Below are 26,338 nucleotides of genomic sequence, written 5' to 3'. Positions count from 1 at the left end.
CCAGCCACAAATTTTTTAAACAGAGTTTTGGCTAGTTTTAATTTAACTTAAAAATACAGACAGCTACATAATTTCCTTTTGAAATGAATTTTAAAAGTATACTACTGAGTAGTGAAAAACTAAATAGGCTGCTTAGGCTGCTGGCCCCGCGACTTGACTTCGGATAAGCGGAAGAAGATGGACGGATGGATGGATAAACCAAATATTGACAGTTGTGGCCAAATGCTAATATATTTTAATAATTATATTACTTACTCTGATAGATATATAGATATACTAACTTGTACAGCTAGACTTATATATTTAATCATTTATGATTTGATACATTTTGTACATACTACAAAGTAAGCTAAAACCAGTCAACTGTAAGCCAACATATGCTAAGCTATTTGATGAAAACATTTTCTTCATCTACTGTAGCTTTTGTGTTGTAGGTGACAAAGCAAATAGTGATTAGCGTAATAATATATTTTATTAATAATACATCAACATTTTTGTAATAGGTTGAAAAAAAGAGCTGCAGGCCAACAATGGACCCCAGGCTGCAATTTGGACGCCCTAGCACTACACCTCAATTGCACGTTTTTCATGAGGAGAATAAAGATAACGTCTGGCCTGGTGGGATACGTTGTGGTCGACTTCATCCAGGCCTTTCTACTTTTCCACTCGGTAATATAATCGTTTGTCAACAGTTTTCCGTGTATGGTTTCAGGTAATGGCTGTGGACATACACTATTTGGACCAGAATCAGGCACCTTGGCCTCTCAGAACTACCCAGGCACTTACCCGAGTAACACTTGGTGCCAGTGGAAGCTTCGTGTGCCAGAAGGGCGGACGCTGCTACTCTTTTTTGGGGATTTCAACATTGAGAGTAGTACAGGCTGCAATAATGGCTCTCTCATCATCGTAGATAAAAGTGGATTGCCTTACCTAGGTAATCATATTTACTTCCATGTAAATCCATGTTTTAACCTCTCTTTTTTTATCTCAGCAGTTTCAGGTGCTAATGGTGACACTCCTCACAACAATAGAGACAAGGCATACCAATCTGTTGACACACTGATGTTACAGCTAACTCCCAACACATGAAGTCGTGTCCCGGGGGCATACCGAATTTGGTTTATGTCAAAAATAACAATTGAGAAATTGATGATAAATGCACTGCACTGTTACATTGCCAAAGGTGTTTGTTAATGGATTCCATACTAGCTGAATCATGATTTTAATGCGCTTGTCTCTCTGTTGGGTTAATGTTCCTACAAGCAATGACAGTCGAAGCTATGCCACTTTTTACTATTAATGCGTTATGGTACACAAAGTATGTGAATAGTGTGAGCCGACACCACTTAATTTACTGATGGATTTTTTTGTAACGTAAAAGTACCATTGTTAGAAAATGTGTATTTCGATGCTACACTATATTAAAATGAGAATCCTGTGTAATCCCTAAAATCAAATAGGAGTGGGTAAGCCAGGACACCATTTTTTTTGTTTTATATTCATTTGTGAAAATCAGTGGGGAATATCTAAAAATGCATTGTTTCTTGATCCCAGTAAACATGATGCCATGGGAAAAAATCTCGATCTGATGAGATTCAAGCGCCTGAACATTTCACATGCGATGTATAGCCCCACATATGCATAGCAAATTACCACATAAAAGGATTGATGATTTGACAAGTTAGTTGTCCTGGGTTTTGCTAGAATGTGGCCAAGAGGTACTTTATGGTTTTGACTTGAGGGGCACACGTAGCTCTAGTTTAGAATATTTCAAAGGCTTGGAAGCCAATATTCACAACTGAATGTGAAAGAGTGGATCCATACACTCTTAGGAAGAAATGCTTAAATTTAAAAGATTCAACATCCCCAAAGTGGATGGTGATTTAATTACTTCCTTCTACACTTGCAAGGAGTTCAAGAAATACAAAAGTATGGAGGCACATAATTTATTTACATTGGGTTGGGTTCACAAATTAACCATGAAAGACAATGTTGGACTCTGTCACGCCTGGGTAAATATTGTACGTATTCTATGGACATTGATTGATGCTGTGCAGTCGTAGTTATCGGTGTTGTCAAGCAATTTGCTTTAAATATTGAAATGATGATAAAACATTCTAAACAGGTAATAGGTTACAAAAGCTCCTCTTGGCTGCTGACCTATGACTAATACGCATGGTGTTGGCCTAAAAAAGGTTTTCCCAGCTTTACAATACTTAGGATAGAAATTTATAAAGCAATTAAGTAGACATACAAACACAGTACATATTAAATAACATGCTAAAAAAATGCTAAATAAAAATCCTCAAACGTAACAGTATCATTAATAATATCAATAATTTTTTGTTTTTAATCCAAAATGGTGTTCTTTAAAAAAAAAAGTTTTAAATCGATTTTCTAAATTACGAATCAATTTAGAATCAGAATGAACAAAAATCGCAATTTGGATGTGAATGGATTTTTGAGCACCCCTTATATGTAAAAATACAAAATATTAGCTTTTGCAGTTGCTTTACTGTTGCAAGTCAAATATTCTGCAGTTGTTTCAAAAGTGTGGAGTTAATGTTTCATCTCAAAATACAGTGTTATTTCTATGCCATCTAGGTCAGAGGTAAGGGCCGTGACATGTGGAATATGTAATTAATACTCATCTATTTTTTTTGCTGAACATTGCACTATTTGCACTTAACACCACATGAAACCCATTTACCAATCACAGAATGCTGGAAAACTGCTAACATGTCAGCATATTGAGAATAAGAAAAGCATATGAATTAATGAACATACTTTTACAGGCAAGGAAAGGCAGTTTTATCTATTGCGCACAATTAATAAACAAAGCAATTCAAAGTACCCTACAGAAAATAAAACAAGGAAAAATAATTACAATTAAAATTAGAAAATATAATTATAAATAATACAAAATCAATTACATGATGTAGATAAAATACTTCCAGATGTCATATGCACAATTAAATAAGTATATTCAGCCGGGATTTAAACATTGCCAATGTTGAGGCCCGTCTCACATCTTTAGGAAGACTATTCCTGATTTTAGGAGCATACAACTGAAAAGCAGTTTCACCATGTTGGTCATGACTCTGGGCACTGACTCTGGGCACAAGCAGGAGACCACTCCCTGAGGTTTTCAGAACTCGAGATGGTTCATATAGTTATAACATGCCACAGATGTACTTTAGCACAAGACCATGAAAAGACTTGTACACAAGCAGATCTGTTTTAAAGTCTATTCTCTGACAACAGGAAGCCAGTGAGTGACCTAAGCACTGGACTAATATGGTCGTACTTCCTGGTTCTAGTCAGGACTCGAGTTGCAGCATTTTGGATGTACTGCAGCTGCTGTACTGCAGTTTATTTTTACATTCATACTAGGGCTGGGTGATATATCGATATACTCAATATTTGCTTTTAGCTGCGGGCATTACACTGCATGCGTGTCCGACGCTTCCTTGTCTCTCTTTCTCACAGAGACGTAAAACAAGCGCACCTTACACACGTCACGTGTGCAACGTCACACGCTCGATCGAAGCAGAGAGGTAGCGATTTGGTAACGATAGCTGTAATGCTAACGGTGCGGTGGTAAGGCGAGAGATAGAAGGTGCGAATCTGGTAACTAATGGAGGAGAGATTAATTCCCAAGAAAAACAGCATGGGATCCATCGTCTGGCGGTGTTTCGGCTTCGAGGTGAAATATCTATGCGGCAAAAGCGTTGTTACAAAAAGTAGCAGCACTGTTAATGTGGCATCATTTGAAAAGTCACCTGATATAGAATGAGGAGTGCTTGAAACTCAGCATGTCAACATCTCTGGCCGGTGCCACACCAAAACAGAATACCCAAGCAACTAGTTCCAGATCAACACCGTATGAAAAAAAAAAATCAAAAACAGGAGATAACGTCCGCAGTAACCTACCACATAGCGAAGGACATACACTGTTTGATTTCCTATTATGCAGCTCATTTTTATTTGATAGTTATTGAAATATCTAGTGACAGCATGCACAAAAGTGCACGTTATTTGCTTTTTTTTTTAACTATTGTAGTGGTATTCTGTACAAAAAGTACACTTTAATTTAGTGTTGTTTTTATAAGTCATCTTGGTGAAATTCACAAAAGTGCACTATTAGCTTGTTCTAAAATGTCTCTGACAATCTTGCACTTTGTTTTGAAAATGACATGAATGTTTGTGCCACTGATTAATAACTGTTTGATGAATACAGTTTTGGTAAATTGACTTAGTTGTAATTTCCCTCTCTGCATGAAAGTTTAAAATGAACATACTGTATATTAATGCAGTATGAACAACAATCATCATATTGGTGTGATTATATGCATCAAGTGTTCATTCAAGGCTAAGGCAAAGAAACAAAATATATATCGTGTATCGTGACATGGCATAAAAATATCGATATATTAATAAAAGGCCATATCGCCCAGCCCTAATTCATACAGACATTAACAAAACAGTCATTATAACCTTGATGGTGTTCAGATGGTTCCACTCGACAAGAGCGCCACACAGCAGCAACCTCTCTCTCTGTTTTTTGTTTCAACATCGTTTTTCCCATTTATGATGGACTGTCTCAGGAACTCTGTAATAGCCTTTACAAAAACCCTTATTGGAAATATTTCCACACGCTAGAACAGTGCACTGTTTGGCGCCCCCCCCAGCAATAGTTACAAATCTTGTTTTTTTTGGCAAATGCAAAACTAAATGATGGCATAAACAATCACAATCCAAGGAACATTTTGTAAGAATATAAAATACAGTAGTCATAATGAAATCCAGACTGATTTAACAAAAACTGCAGTTAGAAAATGGAATAGGCTTGTGTAGGAGCCTTGAAGCAAATACAAATTCATACTGCTATTTTTACATGTATATCTGCATCTTTACAGGTCCAGTTTGTGGGAAGCTTAATGCGTCACAGATGAATATGACACTTCCGAGCAACGAAGTAACAATAACATTCAAGACCATGTCTCATCGGTCTGGACGAGGGTTCCTACTGTCTTATGCCACAGACGTATATCCAGGTATGGTTTCATGTAACTATTATTGCAACCAGTTTGTCTTGCTGGTATCATCATATCCCACTTGGTGTCATTGGATTCATAGCAATTATTTGTATATATTGAGTAATTCTACAGTTGTATTTGAAGCATGTTGCATTTTTTAATATACTTGATATCAATATGGCCCAAAATGTATTTACTGTAAAAAAAAGTGACAATTTGATTATCTCTCAACAGAAGATGGTAGGTGGGATACATTATGTTCGTCAATGTCTAGTTACAATAGTATTACGTTATGTTATCATAGATTATATATAAGGAAAATGTGGGTGATAAAATTTGACACGTATGTGGTTTGGAGGGTGACCCTTATATTTTACTGCCATAAAACATCAGTCTGTGTGTGAATTTTGTGTGCATGTAGTTTGTGGATGTGTGAGTCATGTCTTATTGGCATGCACCCTCGGTCGCTATATTTGCTTCGGCGTGTTTGCTGGGAAAGCAAGACTTCCCTCAGGCTGAATGAAGGGAGGCCTCCAGCTTCTGTTCAATGTTGTTCAATGAGGTTTGATTCTTTTCCTTTGCCGTCATCAACACAAGGACTAACAATCACCTCATTTGGGTGCTCCCTGTACAAAAGCAATATGATACGCGACTACATATATAGTATAGGGAATGTTTTTTACCAGTCCATGCTTCGTCTGATTGGATGAGGCCCTTTGACTGTACAATATGTATCACAGTTTCCTGTTTTCTTCTAACTGGTTTGTGACATCTTCCCGGGTCTGGAGTTGAGCCTGTGTCTGCACGCACAAACCGCCGTTTGTTAGCTGAGATCACACAAGAACCAGTCGCCGTGCTCGTGAAATATGACAGAGTCAGCACAAAACAAAGACCTTGCTCATCTCAACACTGGCGGCCACTCATCCCCGAATATAGCAACACTTGGACACCACTCATACACAGCCTGTGTTGTAAAGATGGAGGAGGGGCGGCTCATTATGTAAGCCCTTAAATTGCCATGCCTTCCTTTAATTTTCTCTGTCTACATTAATGTTGCAGATATCATCTCTTGTTTACAACGGGGGTCTCATTTTAGCTCACTACAGTTGAGGTTGGTGAATGGCCTCTTACGTTTGTCATCGTTGGAGTGTTTGTAGAAAGCATGACTAACTGCTCACATATCAGTCTTTTATTTCCTTAGTGTTTACTGTCCAGCCGGGTGTAAGAATGTGGCGGGTGACGTTTGGGGAGGTCCTGATCATGGATATAGAGATGTAAGTAAACACCATTTAAAAGACATTACACATTTCAAGGTTTTAAACATACTGTATATTCTATCGAATTTACACCACAACCATGTATTGTCCATCCATCCATCCATCCATTTTCTGCCGCTTATTCCCTTTGGGGTCGCGGTGCCTATCTCGGTGAGGTCTAAAACAATAGCAATTCTTTTAATTATGCATTGAATCTTTGGGCATTTCAATAAACTTTAGGCTTCTTTGCAACGGCACTGTATGACTTTTACGTTGTATAGGTCTCCTTTGAAAAACAGGTGAAATTGAGAGGCGGTGTGTCAATGTGTTGGAGTTCATGTGTTGTTTTTTTTTGTAAATGTTTGCTATTTTGTGTTGTATTATTTTCTATGGAAGTAGATGTCTTTTTCGAAGCTGTCATTTGACTGTTTTAGTAGTTTAGTAGTCAGTCATTTGTTGTTTTTCCTTTAAACAATGTTGCCCACCATTCACAATCCTTATGTGAGACAAGAACACATGTTTTTTCATATGCATTCTAATTTGTAATATTTAGCTTATACTCCACGGCCTAATAATGTAGCTATTGAGATTAATCTGTTTCGCCCATAAAGCCCTCCAAAAACAACCAATACTCCATTTAAATGTGATGACGTGCATATTAACCAAGTATTACCGCAGATGATCTACTTTTAGCTGCGCCTTGATCATAGAGTGGTAACTAGTTTACGCATACTGAGCCGGTGAGCTGCTGCATCGCCTTTGAGTTGATAAAAGTTAATTCTAGATTAGAAAAAATGCCTCATATTTGTATATAATAGAAAATTGTGGCCATTAACCAAGAAGTCCGTCAACTGTGAAATTAAATTTAGTTTTGGAGATATCCCGACGATCGACACGAAAAGACGCTTATTTGTGTCATTTTTTTTTTACTTATTGAAGATATGCGGAATTTATCATTTAAAGGGAAAACGCAAGTCTTGAGAACTGACATTGTACAGCAAGTGATTATGCTAATATTTGTATCTTATTAATTTTCGTTGTTCGTATTTGTTGATTGCTTCTACATGAAGCTTTGTGTTTGCATCTACTTTTTCGAAATGTTGCCTATCGTTCACAATCATTATGATACATATATTAGACATGACGAAGAATGTTTATTTTTTTAATGCATTCTAAAGAATAAATAATTGCGATCAAAAGTCTGCTTACAATAGAGCCTGTGAGCCACTCTATTTTCCCTATAAAGCCCTTAAAAACATCCGAACATCTCCATTAAGGTTTTATATACAGTACATACTGTAAGTATATACTCTATTAAAAGTAGTAACAGGCACATTTCTAATAAAATGTATCATTCACGTATGTTGATCATTTTAAGCATATGCGGCGCATTAATTTCAAAAACGCATCAAAACGTTTGCTTTTTTTAACAACGTAACTGATTTCTGCTCACTGCAGACTTTGAGAGCCAACAAACAAAACATTACTTACTGTACAATAAATGCTGTCATTAGGATGCGGACTGCTATAATGTTTATATAATCCCATTTAGATGAAGAATGATTTATAATCCTTGCGAAGAAAGGCGGTTTGCAACTAAGCCTCTTTCTGTGTCGTTCTCGTCATTTCCGGGCATACATTTGCACCAACTTGTTGGAATACGTCTTTATCCTTCTACTATCCAGGTGAAAGGCATGATTTATGATCTACAAGGTTTGACGAGCAAGGAATCAAGGAAGCAGCTCATCAGTCGATCATTTAAACATTGGCACACAAGCTTGTGATCACGGCGCCGCTATAAAAAGTTTATCTGCGTTTAGCACTGAAAATAACAATATCACTATTACTTGGTTAATATTCAATAACAAAATGTTAATGAGGTATTGTTGGCGCTTTATAGATGGTTATTTATTGGGTTTTATGGCCGAAATAGAGAACCTCCCATTGGGTCCGAGCTAAGCTTATTTTTATTCAGGCAAAGCAAGTTTATTTATAAAGCACAATTCCTACACAAGGCAATTAAAGTGCTTTACAGAAAATTAAAAGAATGCAAAAAATTTAATATTTCAAATTAAAATTAGAAAATCCGATCATAAAAACAGTCAGAATCAATTAAAATTAAAATCAATCAAAAAGTGTATATAAAATAATTTCAATTGTCATATGCACAATTAAATAAAAGGGTTTTCAGCCTGGATATGAACATTACCAACGTTGAGGCCTGTCTCACATCTTCAAGAAGACCATTCCAAATTTTAGGTGCATGAAATTGAAACAGTTTCACCATGTCCTGACTCTAGGCACCAGCAGGAGACCACTCCCTGAGGTTCTCAGAGCTTGAGATGGTTCTAACATGTCAGAGATGTACTTTGGCACATGACCATGAAAATACTGTACACAAGCAGAGCTATGTTTAGGTTTATTTACGAGTTAGAATGCATTAAAAAAAAAAAAAAAACATCTGTTGTCATGTCTTTCATAATGATTGTGAGCGATAGGCAAACTTCCAAAAAAGTACAGTTCCCCTTTAAGGACTACTGAAAAAAATGAGCAGTTAACTAAATCTGGTGCACCCATCGATGCCTTGTGAATAATGTATGGCGCAACCTGTCCATAAACTCATTTTAAAAAACTAAGCAGTGCAGTTGGCTCCTCAAAATGGTAAATCCTGATTGATTTTTCATTACAGGGTCTGAAGGGGGTTATTGTAATAGCTACACAAATAATGTGACGTCATGCTAACCAGTGAGGTTGTGTGTGATTTGCAAATTATAAAAAGGAAAAACAACACAGTGCACAGCTCTTGCTATTGTATAAGAAGTTGTGTCATATGCCGTACATATTTAGCATCAAAAATAAATTATGAATGCCCAGTGGAATATGTTTTGGTTGTCTACCACCATCCATTTTCAGTTGCTTGAAATTATTCCATTCCAACGGGTAGAGAAAGTCTTTCCGATAGATATGTAATAAAATGTGTATGGTGAGAACTACACAAGGTTTAATTGATTGATCTCTGCTACAGACGTCAGTCCTGTGTAAGTCTGCTGTGCACGCTGGAGTTACATCCGATAGTCTTGGAGGTCGTGTGAGTGTGAGCCGTGGTAAGAGCCTCACTCTCTACGAATCGACCTTTTCCAATGGAATCCTCTCCAAAACGTTCGTAAGACTTTGCAATTATTTACACTATTTGTGTGTTTATACATTACCAAATTGTTTCCACCGATTTCTGATCTATTAATTTCTTTCCACAGGGGGTCGTTATCAGCGAAGAAGCTGGTGTTCAGCCAAGGTAAAACCTCAATTAGTTCATTTTCATTCCAGCTGAAGTGTGTTACTGTTGACAAATGTTTTCTGACCAGAAAGAGTGGATGTATATTAGGGGTGTAACGGTACGCAACCATTTCGGTTCGGTACTACCTCGGTTTAGAAGTCACGGTTCAGCTAATTTTCAGTACAGTAAGAAAACAACAAAATATACATTTTTGGGTTATTTATTTACCAAATGTGTAAACAATGGCATAATACACACAGGGTCCATTGCCAAGGTTAATGTGGTCAACATATATAAAATAAAAACTTAATAAGATAAGGCTCAGAATGGTTTCTTAACAAAACCTTTCGACATATAAAGTGCTTTTTTTGATTGATTGATTGATTGAGACTTTTGTTAGTAGATTGCACAGTACAGTACATATTCCGTACAATTGACCACTTAATGCAAACACCCAAACAAGTTTTTCAAATTGTTTAAGTCGGGGTCCACGTTCATCAACACCCCCCACCCCCAATCTGGCTAACTTGGCTGCTATATAAATATTTGTTATTGCTTCAGCCCTGCCTGACTCGCCGAGAAGGCTGCTTGAATGCGGTGGTGACGTTTCAAAGGAGTTAGCATGTTTGACGTGTTGGCAGAAGCATAACCTACTGCTGCTGAATAATGTCGGCAAAGCTCCGTCAACCATTGTGATATCGCGCAGCCAAAGTGTTCCCAAACGGAAGATCTTAACGAGGCAGGAGGGTCTTCCAGCTCTGGCTTTTACATGTTGTCTTAGCCCGGTCGCTGCTAGCCTGCCTCGCTCTGCATTGTTTACACAACGTGCTGTGCGCTACCTAATATGTCCGTGTGGAAACTCGTTAGGTACACCTCGGAACCGAATCAAAACCCCCGTACCGAAACGGTTCAATACAAATACACGTACCGTTACACCCCTAATGTATACCAAACATTTCAGGAAATATTGAGCATCGTCTGATATCTATTCTCTCCTTTGATTGCTCAGCAGAATGTAAAAACATCCTGACGGTGTACGGTCTAAACGCCTCATCTTTTTGGGAGAAAGACAGCCAAGAACACACAATGTTCTGGTCTATTAAAAACTTGGATCCCAGACAAGAGGTGCTCTTCTGGGCTGCAGGCAACAGTGACGCTCAACCCTGGGTGGAGCTGGGGCTTACTGATAAAAGTACAATCACAGGTAAAGCGTTTCTTTTATTTTCCTATATATATTTTAAATGGCCTCTTGGCCAGTCAGGTAAAGTGAATGCCTGGACTTGTTTATTTTTGGTCAACATACTTGTACATACAGTTAGGACAAAGGATAGTCACACGGTAGTAACTGGACCGAAAAAAGAAGAAGCTATCAGTGCTGATTTCGATGCTGAGTGAATGCTGCTGACTCAACCAGCTGCAAAAAGTGCTTGGCGGGGATATTGTGCAAGTAACATTCTTGTAAGTCATGTAGCGTCTTAACAGAAGCACAGAGAGTCTGACATTCTTTTTTAAACTTTATTGCCGACCTTACAATCCAACAGCAACTCTCATAGCATTGTTAGCACCGTAGCGCAAGCCTAGCCAGTAGCTACACCAACACAGTACTTACTCAATATGCACCAATGACAGTCACAGCAAGCAAGGCTGTATTCAGGAACACCCAAAATTTTGAGCATTAAACCTTACAACTCAAGTTGTTTTTTGAAAGTTTTCTGTGTCCTGTATGGCTCCAATAATTATGACAATTTATTGTAGATTTGACGTTTTATTTTTGAACGTGTCCCTTAGTTATCATGTAATTTTTCTCACTGAAATATTTGAATTACTAGTCTGTTCAACTTGAATATCAGAAAACTCCATAAAATTTATATGGGCATTGTTTTTTCTTGTTTATTTTATTTAGCATATTTAATACAATTTAATACTGTCTGTGCACAATTTAAGCACCTGCCCCATTTTTTAAATAACTGATTTGAAATGGATATAGGCTCGAATGTAAACTAAACCCATCCTTAGTTAGGACTGAAATTGTTGGAGTAATTGGGACTTTTTAATTAGTTGAATGGGCAAGTTTGAGGTAGAAATGACTACCAGAGTCTGTGTTTAAAGACATTTATTTCAAAACAAGTAAGGGGTTTAGACAACTAACATATTTTTCATTAAAATTTAAAGCACTTTTCAAGTGTATTGTGTCATTTCTAACAAAAAATTGTCCATTTAAATAAATAAATACTTTAACGCAAAGGGTCTTTTAATGAATTGGATGTTTTCAAAATTGTGAGTTTTACATGTGAAGTGAACCAGCCTTTTTCCACTTCTGTCTGTTCAGGAGTAATCACAACTGGAACTAGTGAGAACCACATAGAATCCTACATCCTCTTTTACAGCAAAGACAGAAAAAACTGGAAGGTTTACAAAGATGTTGTCAGCAGAGAAAAAATGGTCTGCTTCTCGCTACATTTGCTGATGTGGTTGCTAAACTGGATAAGTTATCACTTGTAACCTTGTTCTTGTGACTCTAATAAGGTGTTTCAGGCATATGCTGACGGCCACACCAGGGTACTCAACAGCCTATTTCCTCCCACCGTGGCTCGCTTCATTCGGTTGCAACCACAAAGCTGGTTTGGCCGGGCCTCAGCTCAGATCCAGATCCTGGGGTGTCCTGTCAAGATCACACCTAGGTCTCACTCGCCTGAAAGTTAGTATAGTCCCTAAAACCTGGGAATGTTCCTCTTTTGATGACTGAACTTGGTCCTGCTTTTTCTCTGACAGTATCACCTCCCAGCAAAGAAAAGGCGGCGACGCCAAACACGCCTCCCACTTTCACCCAGGGGCCAGTTTTAGTGGAGACAAGACCGAGTGAGTGCGTCTATTTTTACATAGACTAGATCATCAAATGCCGTATCTTTAAAAAGTGAACTGAATCAAGTAGGTTAATTTTTACGTCAACAATGTACTGTATTTCTTAAATCATGTTGATTATAGCTTGCGGCTGATAAAAAAATATGAATTCAGTATCTCATAAAATTTTAAAAACTGTCAACGTTTTGTATTGTAAACTGCTGATTCACACTCTAATCAGCAATTGCTAAAACGGCAAAATTAAACTCTAGGTCAAAATCAAAACAAATAACTTTTTCACGATATTGTAATTCGTTGAATGAGAATATTTATTAAGCTGTATGTGTGTACTTGTTATGCAGAGTCCAGTCAAGCAGTCATCATCGCTGTGGGAGTGGTCCTGGGACTGATCATGTGCTTCAGTTGTTTATTGGCTGGAGTCTGGTGGGTGAGAAGGTGAGATAGTTAAATACAACTTACCGCCTCAAATAATGACTATGCGCATTTACATGTATTTACTCAACTGCAGATATTACGTATGGCATTAAATTATAATACAATACTTAGGTTTTTGTTCTTGATTAAACAAAAATATTGTCTTGCATTACATATGTATTGTAAAAACTAATAACCAATTTAAGGTTTATGCCGTAAATTAATACAAATGATGAAGTTTATATAATTTTTACTAAACCAGTCTGTAAACATTTTACTAAAATATCATTTAGTATGAGTATCCTCAAATTTCCCAATTGAGGGTATTGTGAAAAAATATTGGAAAGTAATATTCTTTATTTGTTCCAACATGTTCATTGAGGTATCAATGTTTTATTTCAATCACAGAAAAAACGTTTTGCAAGCTGTTATCAACGCCAAACAGCCATCCATTTTCTACCGCTTATTCCCTTTTGGGGTTGTGGGGGGCGCTGGCGCCTATCTCAGCTACAATCGGGCGGAAGGCGGGGACACCCTGGACACGTCGCCACCTCATCACAGGGCCAACACGGATAGACACTTGTATTGTATTCAGCCATTTTAGTATGTATGAAAGAAATGGCTATTAAGTTGTTTCAGTTTGTATTTTTTGTGTCATAACTACCATTTTAACTTTTGGAAACATTTTAGAAATGCCCAAAAGCACAAAGTACAAAAAAATGGATGCTTAAACGGCCAAGAGAAGGTGATGTGGGAAAGCAGGATGAACAATACACGGGTAGACAAAACTAACAAAATGACAAGAAACTAAAATTAACAGCAAAGCTAGAATATACTGCTATGACGGAACAATGAGTCAGTGGAAGACAAACAAAAGACAATTACTAAAATAATAACTTTACTGTAAAAGATAGAAGGGGGACATTGTCCTGCTCTAGCCACATGTAAGTAAGGCATTAATTACCAAGTGGCTGCAGGTATGCAATTTTGTTCTGCATATCTGGGAAACAGAATGTGATACAAGTTTAGAAAAGCAGGACAACACGAAAAATATAGCCAGTATCTATTGGGATATCCTAAAACCACAGGTTTAATACAAAAGAGGTAGATCTAAGAGTTTCTAATCTATAGCGCGCGGGCCTGATCTGGCTCACCAGCATCCACAATCTGTCGCGCGGGATGTCCCAACTTACAAAAATCAACATGTACAAAACCCAAAACCAGTGAAGTTGGCAAATTGTGTAAATCGTAAATAAAAACAGAATACAATGATTTGCAAATCCTTTTCAGCTTATATTCAATAAATACACTGCAAAGACAATATATTTAATGTTCGAACTGAGAAACTTTTTTTTTTTTAAATAATCATTAATTTATATATATACATATAAAAATATATATACACACACATATATATATATATATATATATATATATATGTAAATTTAAATATATATGTGTGTATTCTGTGTTATACGTCTTATGTTGCACGATTGCGCCAGGTAAAATTCCTAGTTTGTGAACCCGTTCTCAAACAATGGCAATTGTTTGAGAACGATCGGCTCCATCAATTCTGAGGGAACATTTTTAAAGCAAAATCTATTAAGTCGCCGCCATGTTTCCCGAGCCGAAGGGCTCTAGTGCGCATGTAAGTAAGCAGTTGCCTAAAATGCATTAATAAATGAGGTTTTTTTGGTAATTAAAATGTTTTATTGTATTATTAACCGTCTGGAATTTTACTGCATTCTATCATTATGCCGTTTATCGTTACATCCCTAGTCCATTAACAAATAAAAAGTCAAGGGCGGTCAAGGCACGTTCTTGCCGTCGATGCTGGTCAATTTTGTTAAGGCATTACGGCAAGTGACAAGGGCGGACGCAGCACTTGCTGCAGTTGCGTGGTTAAATTCATGCCCTGCAAATAGTTAGCCCATCCCTTGGCCAAATTATTTTAACCCAGTGTGGTCCCCGAGTCAAAAAGTTTGCGGACTCTTGGTGTACATATACATTTTTTATTTTATTTTTTTCAGCTGGGTTCTTTGTTTAGTAACCCAAGTACACATTCCGAGGATACACACTCCAGTACAGTAGGTGGCAGTATGCACTTAACGTTGATTGCGACCCACTATAAAAAAAAAGAAGAACAAATACAATTTCAAATAAGAGGGAGGCAACAATGATTAAAAAAAAAAGATCAGGAAGTGGAAACATGGAGCATAACAATTAGACCAAGGTTGTCTTAGAGGAAAATCTATTCCCACGTGGGCCAGACTAGTAAAATCATGGCATAATAACTTTAAAATAATGACAACTTCAGATTGGTTTGTTTGTCTTACTTTGGCCAAAAATAGAACAATAACATTCTGAAAATTTACACATTACAAATAATCCTCTTGGCTAAACACTTCAGGTTAGTTGAAAATTCTGAGGGAAAAAAATGTGCAGTTTCAAAAACACTTTGAAGAACACCATGAACTTAGACATTATCTCTGTGCTTTTACAAAGCCATTCAACTTTAAACACTTCCTGTTTTGAATTTTTATGTTGGCAGTTCAGCATTAAAAACGTTTGGAAAAGCAATTGTTTCCGCAAACTGTCACATTAGTGAAATCTGCATACTGCCACAGCACATTATCATCATTCCAATATTGCAACTATAAACAAAACACTTATCAAAATGACACTATAGCCGAAATCCAGGTAACATACTTACATATGTAACCAATGTGAACATGTCAGACTAAAGTATGAAATAAAACAGAACAAACACAACAAGTGTTGAAACACAAACATTTTACAAAGTTTTGGATCAAATGGACTGAGTTGAAATTCCTGTAATTGAATCTTGCTTGTCAAACATTTTAATGTGTGATGTTTTCCATGCAGGAAAAAGTCATCCAAAATGAAGAATTGTGTACCAACAAGTAAGTGGATTTTTCTCTGACTTGATGTCTTTTTGTTTGTGGTTTTAACAAGTTGTAATGTGTTGTGTGTTTAACAGGTTGTCAGAGTTTCCAGGTTAAAAGTCTCGCCTGCTCTTCATCAGCGCTCATCGCTTACCCTCTAGAAAGAAATATCCATGACCAGCTACCAAGCCCTCCTCTCCATGGTGAGAATTGTATCAGTGACATGCAGCTCATCCCCATTTGATGCTTATTTAGTACTTTTTAGTTGCCCATTCAGATTTTACTGGCCTTCTTTGTTTTTCCCCTGGACTGTCATGGCGGGCTTCTCAGCTCTCTCCATGGGCTGTCCATTCTTTGCCCATCACCCAGTCACTATACAAACATTCCTGTCTGCCTCCCTGAAAGGGACTCTTTAATTGGACCTCGATAAAAACTGCAGCCGCCTCCTACCAGTCCTTTCTCGGCCTCCCCACCGGCCCCCCTTCTCCCAGAGAGGGGCCCCTTCACTGAGCGCCGCAGTGATAAACAGGACAGAGGGGCTGCGCTAAGACAAAACAGCGTCGGGCGCTGAGTTTCTAATTAAAAGAGGACTGAGGACAGTGTGGCAGTAAAGGAGGTTGCAGGCCACAAACACGTTGAAGAGCAAGAGAACGCGGCTAAAAATACGGCTGTCATCTTACGTGCCAGGGAGACTTCAAATAAAAGTTGTTTTTTTTATATTAAAAGGGGAAAAAATATACTAAAATTTAACAAATTTAATAAAAACTAAAAATATATTTTAACTGTGCCCTATTTTAACATTATTAATTGAAGAAGCACTTTATCAGAAAAATAAATAAACATTATTGGCCGAAATAAACGATATAAAGAATATTAGTTTGGCCAAAGATAATTTTTAATACTATCCTTATATTGTGATAATTCATGTTGATGACACATTCGAGCTGTGTCCCGCAAATTTGACAGCGACAAGCGAACAAAGGAATCCTCAACCACTAGCATTCTCACGGGCTACTTATAAATCACTACTTCTCGCCTCCACGGCAGCAAATAAATGACATTTCTTGCAAGTGAAGCGAATTATATTTATATAGCGCTTTTGCTCTAGTAACTCAAAGAGGTTTACATAGTAAAACCCAATATCTACATCTTTAAGCTACATTGAAACCAGTGTGGGTGGCATTGGCAGCAGGTGGATAGTGTCTTACCCAAGGACTGTGAATAGGATGGTGGAACTAGGAATCGAACCTGAAACCCTCAAGTTGCTGGCACGGCTGCTCTACTAACCGAGCCACGCCGCCCCAAGTAACATTATCACTGGAGAACAAGGAGTAGCTATACACGTTACACTACACAACATAGGAGGATTTGCTAACTACAAGTCAACGTTCTTCAAATAAAAAGGAAGTTGACGGATCGATACAAATATCGACAATAACAATGTGTATCAGTATATGGTTGATACTACAGTAATTATATAGATTTTTTTTTATTTTTGGCAAAAAAAAAAATTCAGTTTTTTTGTTTATAAACTCACAAAATAAGTCTTTCGACATAGGAAGGCTTTAAAGGGGGGCTGCACTTTTTGGGGATGTTTGCCTATCGTTCACAATCCTTATGAGAGGCAAAAAGACAACATTTTTTGTTATGTTTTTGCATTGTAACTTTGCATTGTAAAAATGGTCTTGTTCTACGTGGCTAGCAATGCAGCTAAAAGGAGCAATCCATTCTACCTCTAAATCATTTTAGAAATGCATTCAAAAACCGTCAACAATACTTCATTTACGTTCCGTAAACTGTATAATAACCAAACTGTACCGACTTTGTTATTGTAAGAGCAAACACTGAGGAAATCTTTTTTTCTTGCACGGAACACATCAGCATGTTTCGGTATTAGCCGTAAAAGCTAACTACGGAAAGAGATAAGCTAGCTTCTACGACAGCATGAAATGTGTTTGAGTTTGTAATGCACAACACAATGCAATAAGACACCAATCTGTACTGACTCAAAAAAATGAACAATCATATTACAGTATCTATAAAGTATTCGCCCACATTTCATGTTTTATTTGTACACAGAAAGCCAGAAGAAGAGAAACGGATGTGATGTCATATGTAACCATCCTACAGCTGGGTTGCATATGACATCACATCCATTTATCTTCTTCGTGGCTCAGTTCACACGATGGTCAAGCAACTAGAGCGTAGCATTAAAACAAGAGAGAGTAAATGTAGAGTTTGAGCAGAAAATGTCATATTGCTTTTCTGTTCTTAGGTGTTCCAGTTGTTCAAAAAGAGGGATAGGAAAAAGCTTTCTTAGAGTCCCGAAAGAAGCGGTTCATACAGGAAATAAAGTCAGAAAAAAATGAAAGTGCGTCGAAGGAAATGGCTCTTAAACTATCTCTTTCATTATCTTGTGGAATACAATCGGATCGCTTTTGTCTGCAGCGATCACTTTGTAAAATATTTGTTTGAACATTTTAAAATTTCTGTGATGTAATCTCTACTACATTAGTAGTGTTTGAGAGCAGAACTAAACGTAGGAAAAGGACTATAGGTCATTTAAGTTTGTGTTCTTTTGTGATTGCTATGCTTAAATATAATTACTAAGACCTGGTTGTGAAAATAAACTAAAGTCATTTTAAATCCTAGTAATAAATATTGTGATTGTTGGTCCAAGCTACTATATTTTCATTATCCATTTTCATAACAGAAACTAAAAGCTTAAATTGTTGTTGTGCAGGAAAGCCAAGTGCTTCATTCGACACGGATTACCACATTATAGCGTCTATGGTGATAATTGTTGGCATCAAGAAAATATCCTTAATAGTAATAACAAATTAGATGATTAACTCTCTTGCAGGCTGAATAGCATATACTGAATCTTGATATCGCTAGCAAACATTGCTGAACAACAGCAACATCTATAGCTAAATAATGTGACAAAATGTGAACTTTACACTATAAAAACAAGTGTAGACAGGAATTGCAAATGACAGACTAATATTTGAAGCAGGAAATCAACTGCAAATAAACTTATCTTTTTTGTGATTAGCGTCACGATCACAGAAGTACAGCACTCGTTTTATCCATCAAATACGTTATTTAGCGATGCATGAATAAGTCCAACTTTGTTTTTCACGAAGTCATGCTTAATTTGTGGACCCCTCTAGATATAAATACATGATGTGCCTCCAATTTTTTTCTTCTCTAAATACTGTGAGTGTCGAATGAAGTGAAGTTGTGGTGAGCAGTAAAGTTGTGGTGAGCAGTAACATCTTGGTGATTAGAAATAGTTGAAATCTTTAAAAAAAATTTTTTTAAGAGTGTATAAATCAACTTTATCCAGTTATAAATATTTTAATAATGATCGCTTATATAATCGCCTGTAAACCTGTAAAAATACACCAAATCTGCACTGATGCAGGTAAAAAAACTAGCCTAATGAGGCTCTAGACCAGGGGTCGGGAACCTTTTTGGCTGAGAGAGCCATGAAAGCCAAATATCTTAAAATGTATTTCCGTGAGAGCCGTATAATATTTTTAACACTAAATACAACTGTCAGGTTCAAACACTGATGACATCTATTAAACAGACAAGAAGCAAGGAATTAAAAAGAGACAGGATTCAATTTAGCTCAATGGGGAGAAACGCGCAGACCTGTACCCTTGTACAGTGTCGTCCCACGCTCTGACAAGAGAATTCTACTTGGACTTTCCCTGATTACAACAACTAAATGCATGCATTTTTAAGTAAGACCAACATTTTTAGAGTATAAGTCTCTTATTCATTTTAATAACCTTGTTATTCTGAACTTAACCAATAATATATAAAAATATGTTTTACCATTAATCCGATTTCTTGAACAGGTGCGGTAGAACGGATGGATGGATTAAAATGCATAAGAATGTTTTATATTTTGAACATTATTTTTAACACTGTGATTACCAGCGGAATTATCCATTTCTTATCGTGTTAAGCAACATCAGCTAAGATTTATCCGAGAGCCAGATGCAGTCATCAAAAGAGCCACAACTGACTCCAAAACCATTGGTTCCCTACACCTGCTCTAGACCAGTGGTTCTCAACCTTTTTTCAGTAATGCACCCCCTGTGAAATTTTTTTTAATTCAAGTACCCCCTAATCAGAGCAGAGCATTTTTTGGGTTGAAAAAAAGAGATACAGAAGTAAAATACAGCACTATGTCATCAGTTTCTGATGTATTAAATTGTATAACAGTGCAAAATATTGCTCATTTGTAGTGGTCTTTCTTCAACTATTTGGAAAAAAAGATATCAAAATAACGCGACCCCAAAAGGGAATAAGCGGTAGAATATGGATGGATGGATGGATAAAAACTTGTTGAAAAATAAACAGGTGATTCAATTATAAATACATATTTCTACACATAGAAGTAATCATCAACTTAAAGTGCCCTCTTTGGGGATTGTAATAGAGATCCATCTGGATTCATGAACTCAATTCTAAACATTTCTTCATAAAAAAATAAATCTTTAACATCAAATTTATGGAACATGTCTACAAAAAAATCTAGCTGTCAACACTGAATATTGCATTGTTGTATTTCTTTTCATAGTTTATGAACTTACATTCATATTTTGTTGAAGTATTATTCAGTAAAAATATTTATTAAGGATTTTTGAAATGTTGCTATTTTTAGAATATTTTTGAAAAATCTCACGTACCCCTTGGCATAGCTTCAAGTACCCCCAGGGGTACGCGTACCCCCATTTGAGAACCACTGCTCTAGACCATAGCCTGGAACCCGAAAGTGCCTCGAGGTCATGTGATTCCATCCCAGCTATTATTAACACTACATGTGTTAAATAAATCCATAAAAGGAAGATATAAATGTAAGAAGTAGATGTTGACACGTACAAAGAAAATTGTAACTTTGTTTTCTGTTTTTTTAGACTATGACCAGCCAGTAAAGATGGGCTCTACATTCCGCCCCCCCTCAGACGAAGGCTACACCGTCCCCTTCACGTTCAACCATTACGACTCTCCCCTCAACCTTCCAGAGTACGCCGAGCCACTGCCCCCGGAGCCCGAATATGCGACACCATTCAGTGAGCAGGACAGCAACACACGAGGGCGCGTCATGTTGGCATCGACCGGCAGCATGGGTACGTACGACTGCCCCGCCCACAGGATGCTCCACAACGGCTACTGCACACCCGCCTCCCATGCACACGAGCCACGCCCTGCTACTGTCGGCATATACGCTGAGCCCACGTCATGTGACTCCTTACTGCACCATAAGCCTTTGTGATGGAACACACAGCTCCCTGCGAACCACAGCAGAGCGCCGTGTTCCGTCAATGAAGTACCCCAACCTTGAGGGGATCATACAAAAGTATACAATGTGGACTGAATATTTTCTTTGTCTCATGTCTTTTTTATTGAGTCAATGTTTTGCACTTTCAGAAGCTGTATTACAGACGGATGGAAAACAGCAAATGATGTTGTCATGACAACATATATTTACAACTTGAAAATGTGTTGAGCTACTGTGATACACTGGTGGGTTTAATACTGCAATGGCTACAAGCTACCACCGGGTGGCTCTAGTTAGTTGTAAACGTCTAACAAAAACAGGTAAATTCATAACGGTTATATTATATAAAATGTTATCACACAGAAAAGGCACAATGGCTATGTTTTTGTGGTGATTAGGAGAATAAACACTGATGATTTTGTACCTAACAAAGACATCGAAAGATTGTAGCACCTTAGATTCTGTGCGTTTACAAACCCCAAAACCAGTGAAGTTGCCATTTTGTGTAATTCATAAATAAAATCAGAATAAAATGATTTTCAAATCATTTTCAACCTATATTCTATTGAATAGACTGCAAAAACAAGATGCTTAATGTTCAAACTGGTAAACTTTGTAATTTTTTGCAAATATTAGCTCATTTGGAATTTGATGCCTGCAACATGTTTAAAAAAAGTTGGCACAAGTGGGAAAAAAGACAGAAGGTTGAAGAATGCTCATCAAACACTTATTTGGAAAATCCCACAAGTGAGCGGGCTAATTTGGAACGGGTGGGTTCCATGATTGGGTATAAAACCAAGTTTCATGAAATGCTCAGTCATTCACAAGGTTGGGGCGAGTGTCAACACTTTGTGAACAAATGTGTGAGCCAATTGTTCAGCAGATTAAGAACAACATTTATTAACCAGCTATTGCAAGGAATTTAGGGATTTCACCATCTGTAGTCCGTAATATCATCAAAATGTTCAGAGAATTTGGAGGAATCACTGCACGTGAGCAGCAATACCTATGACCTTCAATCCCTCAGGCAGTGCTGCATCAAAAACATCAGTTTGTAAAAGATATCACCCCGTGGGCTCAGGAACACTTCAGAAAACCACTGTCAGCAACTAAGCACGTGTTACAACGGCGCGGCTTCGTAGTAAAAGAGTGCGTGTCCTAGAATGGCCTGCCTGTAGTCCAGACCTGTCTCCCATTGAAAATGTGTGCCGCATTATGAAGCCTAAAATACAACAACGGAAACCCCGGACTGTTGAACAAAACAATTTCAAGTCCATGATTATTTGCAAAAACGAAATAAGTTTCTCAGTTTGAACATGAAATATCTTGTAATATCAGGCTATTCAATTAAATATAAGTTGAAAAAGAATTGCAAGTCGTTGTATTCTGTTTTTATTTACGATTTACACAACGCGTCAACTTCACTGGTTTTGGGTTTTGTATAAACAAAGGAAGTTTATTATTCATATGAATTGAATTATGTTTTAATACTGGGGATGGTCTTAAATGACTTAGACATGTGAAATGCTCATTTTAAAAGTGAAGTGAAGCTGAAGCTATTAATTATTTTTGCAAATGTACTTACATAGTGGATTGGTAAGCCCATACTTGCTCCATTAACAAAAGGGTTCAACATTCTCCACCGTTTTAGGAACGATCAATGTTTGTACGTCTATGTGTTGGCCCTGCGATGAGGTGGCGACTTGTCCAGTGTGTACGCCGTCTTCCGCCTGAGTGCAGCTGGGATAGGCTTCAGCACAGACCCCCCCACCCTGAGAGGGACAAGCTGTAGAAAATGGACGGTTGAATGGAAATCCCTTTTATAATGTGATTGTTCAGAAAACTGATCAAGGAATGTAAACTTCCTGCTCACAGTTTTAAGTAGAAGGATAGTGTAACCAATTACTGTTGCATCATTACAGTCTGAGTTTTTGGACCTCATTAGCTTGTAAAGTCTGCGATGAGATGGTGACTTGTCCAGTGTGTACCCCCCCCTTCCGTCCGCATGTAGCTGAAATAGGCTCAAGCGCCCCCCACAACCTAGAAGGGAATAAGCGGTAGAAATGGATGGATGGATAGCCTGTAAAGTTTTCCCTAATGAATTGTCCAAGGATGAACCCGTGTTTGGCCTTGAAACATTAATAAATTAACAATGTCATCAATATCAGTTTATATCAATATTAAGCTAGTTTCCAGAAGATGAGCTTGAGAAAAATCTAGAAAAAAGTCAAAGTGCAGTGATGAAAAATGAATGCAAATGTACATTGTCTACAATAAGTGTACACATGTTGTTTGTGAGTGGGTGAGACCCTCTGAAGTGAGGCTGACTGTGCCACACTTAGAAGATCCTCAACTTCAAATATCAGAAAAATATGTTTGTTAGTTTAAACAATAGTGACTCGGATTTCTTCTCCATTGTCGTGTGCGATTCCCTCATTTATACTTCCTTCTTTCGCTACTCCCTCCTCAGCGAAGTAGTGGACCTGACTCTGGTGTCGGTTCCTGGAGGGAGCGTCCTTAAAACGCAGCCCACAGTCCTCGCAGGCATACACCAGCCCCTCCCTGTTCCTGTCTGGGTTCTCGCCGTCAGACTGCGGCTTGCTAGCGCCGAGCAGGGTGAAGCCGGACGGAGCGTTGCCGTCGGGTCTGGCGGGTGCGTGCAGACTTGCAGGTGGGCGTCCTCTTGCCCCTTCCGGTCCCGACTGCTCCGGAGGGAGACCGTGGACTGTGGTGTTGTGGAATCGGAGGCCAGAGCGATTGGAGAAGGCTTTTCCACAGATGGTACAGACGAAGGGTTTCTCTCCTGTGTGGATGCGAGTGTGAATCTTCAGCGCTCCTGATTGGGTGAAACACTTCCCACACTGACTACAGCGGTAAGGTTTCTCCCCCGTGTGAGTCCGCTGGTGGGCTCGGAACCCGGCCAAGTGTGGAAAGCCCCTGCCGCAGAAGCCGCAGGTGTAAGGTCTCTCCCCCGTGTGAATGCGCCTATGGATCTTGAGCGCGCCGGATTGGCTGAACCCTTTGCCACATTCAGCGCAGCTGTAGGGCCGAGCGCCGGTGTGCACGTTGAGGTGGATGCGCAGGTTGCTGTGCGAGTTGAAGGTCCTCCCGCACTGCAGGCACAGAAACCCGCAGGGCTTGTTGGCGTGCTCGGCGAGCTGGTGCTGGAGCAACTGGGAGGGTTGAGAGAAGGACGCGGCGCAATGCATGCAGGGATGCGCTGTGAAGCTCGCCAGGGGTGGCCCTCGCTCCTCCTGAAGCTGCCGCTGCAGAGACGCCAAGCAGGAGAAGGGAGCTGCAGCGAGCTGCTGGGAATGTGGCTGTCCCGACTGGGGGCGGGGCAGACAGGCGCCGATGGGACAGTGGTGGTGATGGAAGTGATGATGAGTGCGAGACAAGACGGCGTCTCTGTTCAGCAGCTGGCCGTGGCGGTAACACAGGCAAGGGAAGATGGAGGAGATGTGGCCCAAAGAGGGCTGCCTGGACGTGGGGGAGTCCGACGTGCTCGTGCTGCTCGCTTCACTGGAGCCATCGGGTGACGTCATCGGACTGACGCTGTCTTTGGAGGCACACGTGACGCCTTGTGCGGCCTTTAAAGACAGAGGGCAGCCCGGGCAGGTGCAGACATGGCGCACATCTACCCGGCATGAAGCTCGTTATCATCCTGCAATGTTTGATTCTTGTCACAAAGACGCTTACTTACCGTCCATGGCCTTACATTTCCTCTGGGCGGCGTCCTGCACAGGCTGAGGGAGCGCGTTCGCCCCTAACATGCTCCACACGTTGGCCGCGTCCAGCTGCTCCTTGGCGCCCGCGCCGAGGAAAGGATGCATGTCCGCCCAGGAGCTGGGGTCCCCCTGCAGGACGCAGCAGACACACATCAGCAGCCGCACATAAACAGCAGCCACTAGGGGTGTAACGGTACGTGTATTTGTATTGAATCGTTACGGTACGGGGGTTTCGGTTCGGCACGCGGGTGTACCGAACAAGTTTGAAAGTCTTCACAAGCTGCTCTGCTTTCTGCTTCTGTCTGAGCAGTGAGCACCCAGCATTGTCCTGCCCACACAACCATCTGATTGGTTACATACAAAGCCAATCAGCGGTGCGTATTTAGAACGCATGGAGTCACTGCTTCAGTCGAGCATATATGAGTTTAAGAGGGGAGCAGCGGACATCGTACACTCCCCAAATTATAAAAAACACTTCAAAGTCAACTACTTTCTAAACATCATTATGAGCACTGTTGACTTTTTAGAAACTTAAACTGCAGCTCAACTCGCTCGCAGTTCTGGCTTGAGGTGAAGGCTAGTTAGCTTTTAGCGTAACGTTAGCTCATTTTGCTGTGTGTGTGCGTGCGTGTGCGTTTGTGTGTGTGTTAGGGGCAGCAAAGCCCTGTCTGTCTGTTATTTCATTGAACTCCAAGGTCTTCAGGGATGAATAGTCTCTCCTATTGCTTTTGTACTATTTTTTTCAGCTATAGTTACATTAATCATTAGTAATGTAGCAGCCTGGTTTTGAATGGCAGGGTCCCTGCTATCACATGTTGATAATAATATAACACATAATAAAAGTCAACTACAGGTTTCCCAAATGCTGTGATAAATTAAGCATGATGAGTTGACTTGAAACTGTTTAATGTTGCACTTTTAATATGTATAAGAAAAGTTTAGTCATTATATTTAATCAAAGCAACAACTTGAGGCAGTTTAATGTGGATTAACGTGGGCAGAATTATTATAATGTTCCCAATGTTAAAAGGATAAAGCCATTGTTTACAAAGTTGGTAAATAAATAACAAAAAAAAATTATATTTTGTTCTCTTATTGTACCGATAATGAACCGAACCGTGACCTCTTAACCGAGGTATGTACCGAATATATATATATATATATATATATATATATATATATATATATACATATATATATATATATATATATATATATATATATATATATATATATATATATATATATATATATATATATATCGTTACACCCCTAGCAGTCACACAACAACAGCAGGATCCACAAGAATTGACGCTAGCAAGAAACTACTCACAATGTCGCTGCTCTTGTCCTCCATTTACACCAACAAGCACCTTTCGCTCAAGGCTGTCGAGTTTATTTGAAATGATATCGGATGAAACATATATTTAAGGTCCAAATATGTCCGCCTTTGTAGTCTTTATTTTGCGAATAGGAGCTCAGTTCGAGCTAGCCAAAGTACGACTTCCGGGTTTTTAATCACGTGAACGGAAGTATGTTTCTTTTTTTTTTTTTGCAGGA

General features: G+C 38.7%; 2 protein-coding genes across 5 annotated transcripts in view; one reads left to right on the top strand and one right to left on the bottom strand.

Annotated features, from left to right (window-relative positions):
• The window catches only part of si:dkey-34d22.1 (discoidin, CUB and LCCL domain-containing protein 1), a 25,686-nt gene extending 3,606 nt beyond the window's left edge, over nt 1-22,080 (top strand). Inside the window, exons 2-15 of one of the 4 annotated variants that reach the window (XM_061916068.1) lie at nt 713-934; nt 4,920-5,057; nt 6,099-6,150; nt 6,241-6,313; nt 9,321-9,454; nt 9,550-9,587; nt 10,582-10,773; nt 11,899-12,011; nt 12,096-12,267; nt 12,342-12,428; nt 12,773-12,866; nt 15,732-15,769; nt 15,847-15,954; nt 20,686-22,080. In XM_061916068.1, the coding sequence (XP_061772052.1) occupies nt 713-934; nt 4,920-5,057; nt 6,099-6,150; nt 6,241-6,313; nt 9,321-9,454; nt 9,550-9,587; nt 10,582-10,773; nt 11,899-12,011; nt 12,096-12,267; nt 12,342-12,428; nt 12,773-12,866; nt 15,732-15,769; nt 15,847-15,954; nt 20,686-21,044 (1,820 nt within the window). In that variant the 3' untranslated portion in view covers nt 21,045-22,080. Of the gene's footprint in view, nt 1-712; nt 935-3,480; nt 3,707-4,919; nt 5,058-6,098; nt 6,151-6,240; nt 6,314-9,320; nt 9,455-9,549; nt 9,588-10,578; nt 10,774-11,898; nt 12,012-12,095; nt 12,268-12,341; nt 12,429-12,772; nt 12,867-13,253; nt 13,449-15,731; nt 15,770-15,846; nt 15,955-20,685 lie in introns of those variants that run through there. The other 3 variants (XM_061916066.1, XM_061916069.1, XM_061916070.1) reach the window with 3 other exon arrangements.
• si:ch211-79k12.2 (uncharacterized protein LOC568844 homolog) lies at nt 21,148-26,338 on the bottom strand. Its single transcript, XM_061916071.1, has 3 exons — nt 26,112-26,338; nt 24,754-24,907; nt 21,148-24,687 (listed from the first exon to the last, which is right to left on the bottom strand). Exons 1-3 carry the CDS (start codon nt 26,133-26,135, stop codon nt 23,435-23,437), a joined length of 1,431 nt encoding a protein of 476 aa, XP_061772055.1. The 5' UTR covers nt 26,136-26,338; the 3' UTR covers nt 21,148-23,434.

The sequence above is a fragment of the Nerophis ophidion genome, linkage group LG11 (assembly GCF_033978795.1).
Source record: "Nerophis ophidion isolate RoL-2023_Sa linkage group LG11, RoL_Noph_v1.0, whole genome shotgun sequence".
NCBI lineage: Eukaryota > Metazoa > Chordata > Actinopteri > Syngnathiformes > Syngnathidae > Nerophis > Nerophis ophidion.
The sequence above is the reverse complement of the archived record's forward strand: the minus strand, read 5'-3'. Positions and strand labels throughout refer to the sequence as shown.